General features: G+C 58.2%; 1 protein-coding gene across 5 annotated transcripts in view; it reads right to left on the reverse strand.

Annotated features, from left to right (window-relative positions):
* PDE4A (phosphodiesterase 4A, cAMP-specific) overlaps positions 1-1,503 on the reverse strand; it is a 63,628-nt gene that overhangs the window by 17,346 nt on the left and 44,779 nt on the right. For all 5 annotated transcript variants that reach the window (XM_011954850.1, XM_011954849.1, XM_011954851.1 and 2 more), the window contains 3 exons: positions 926-1,025; positions 475-629; positions 156-278 (listed from right to left, as the gene is read on the reverse strand). In XM_011954850.1, coding sequence (XP_011810240.1) covers positions 156-278; positions 475-629; positions 926-1,025 — 378 coding nt within the window. The remainder of the gene's footprint in view (positions 1-155; positions 279-474; positions 630-925; positions 1,026-1,503) is intronic.

The following is a 1,503-nucleotide window of genomic DNA, read 5'->3' on the forward strand; positions in this document are numbered from 1 at the left end:
AAAAAAAAAAAAAAGAAAAGAAAAGAAAAAAGAAAGAGACAGGAAGATGGGCCACATGGGAGAAAGAAGCTGAGGAAGGGGCAGCTAGCTACCCAGACCTAAAGGTGTGGCTGGGGGAGTGTCCCGCCTCCTTAGATGATGGGGCGTGGGGGCACCTGGATGCGGTCGGAGTAGTTATCCAGCAGTAGGACCCCCGAGCTGGTCACTTTCTTGGTCTCCACCATGGTCTTCAGGTCAGCCAGGAGGGTCATGTGCTTGGACATGTCCGTGGCCAGCACCTGCGGGCAAGGGGGCGTCAGTGGGGCTGCTGACGTCCGCCCACCAGACTGACCCGGGCCTCCGAAGTTTTCACCAGGTAGAAGCCGCCCGCTCTGTCCAGGTTGAGGGTTCCTCTGGGACTCAGACCCACTCCTCCCCAAAGCCCTCGATTCCAAGGCTTCCTTTCCCGCTCCGTCCCGCCCCAGCCCCGCCCACCATGTCGATGACCATCTTGCGTAGGCTCTGCCGCTGGCGCTTGCTGAGGTTCTGGAAGATGTCGCAGTTGTCCTCCTGCAGCAGCTTGAAGCCCACGGCCAGGTGATGATTCTCGAGCACCGACTCATCGTTGTACATGAGCGCCAGCTCCGAATCTGCAGCCCAGCCCGGAGGTCAGGGGAGGGCCCACGAGTGCAGCCCCAACCGCAGGAGTGCCAACTCCGCCCCCAACTAGCTAACCCCTCCTCGGCCCAGACAGCCTCGCCTCCAGCCCAGTCAGCTCTACCCCAGCCCGGCTGTCACCTTTCCAGCCCAGCAAGCCCCACCCCTAGCCCCGCCAGCCCCGCCCCGAGACCCGCCAGCCCCGTCTCGAGCCTAGTCAGTTCCGCCCCAAGTCTGGCCAGCCCCGCCTCCAACTCAGCAAACCCCGCCCCCGGCGAGGGCCACTCACTGGTGTTGATGAGGAACTGGTTGGAGACCCCAGGGTGATCTACATCGTGTATGGCAGCCGCGAAGAGGGCGGCGAGAATCTCCAAGTCCGTGAACACTGCCTGGGAGAGAGAGACGGACGTTAGAATAACAGAGTTGAAGCCATGCATGGTGGTGAGCGCCTGTAGTCTCAGCTACTTAGGAGGCTGAGATGGGAGGATCACTTGAGCCTAGGATTTCAAGGCCAGAAGTTCAAGGCCATCCTGAGCAACTTAGCGAGACCCTGTCTCAAATTTAATTTTTTTTTTTGAGACAGAGTTCCGCTCTTGTCGCCCAGGTTGGAATGCAGTGGCATGATCTTGGCTCACTGCAACTTCCCCATCCTGGGTTCAAGCGACTCTCCTGTTTCAGCCTCCCAAGTAGCTCGGATTACAGGTGCCCACCACCACGCCTGGCTAATTTTTAAAATATTTCTTGTAGAGACAGAGTTTCGCCATGTTGGCCATTTCTGACCTCAGGTGATTCACCTGCATTGGCCTCCCAAAGTGCAGGGATTATAGGTGTGAGCCACCTTGCCTGGCCTCCCCAATTTTTTTTTTT

Source organism: Colobus angolensis, unplaced genomic scaffold (assembly GCF_000951035.1).
Source record: "Colobus angolensis palliatus isolate OR3802 unplaced genomic scaffold, Cang.pa_1.0 Scaffold39, whole genome shotgun sequence".
NCBI classification, from domain to species: Eukaryota; Metazoa; Chordata; class Mammalia; order Primates; family Cercopithecidae; genus Colobus; species Colobus angolensis.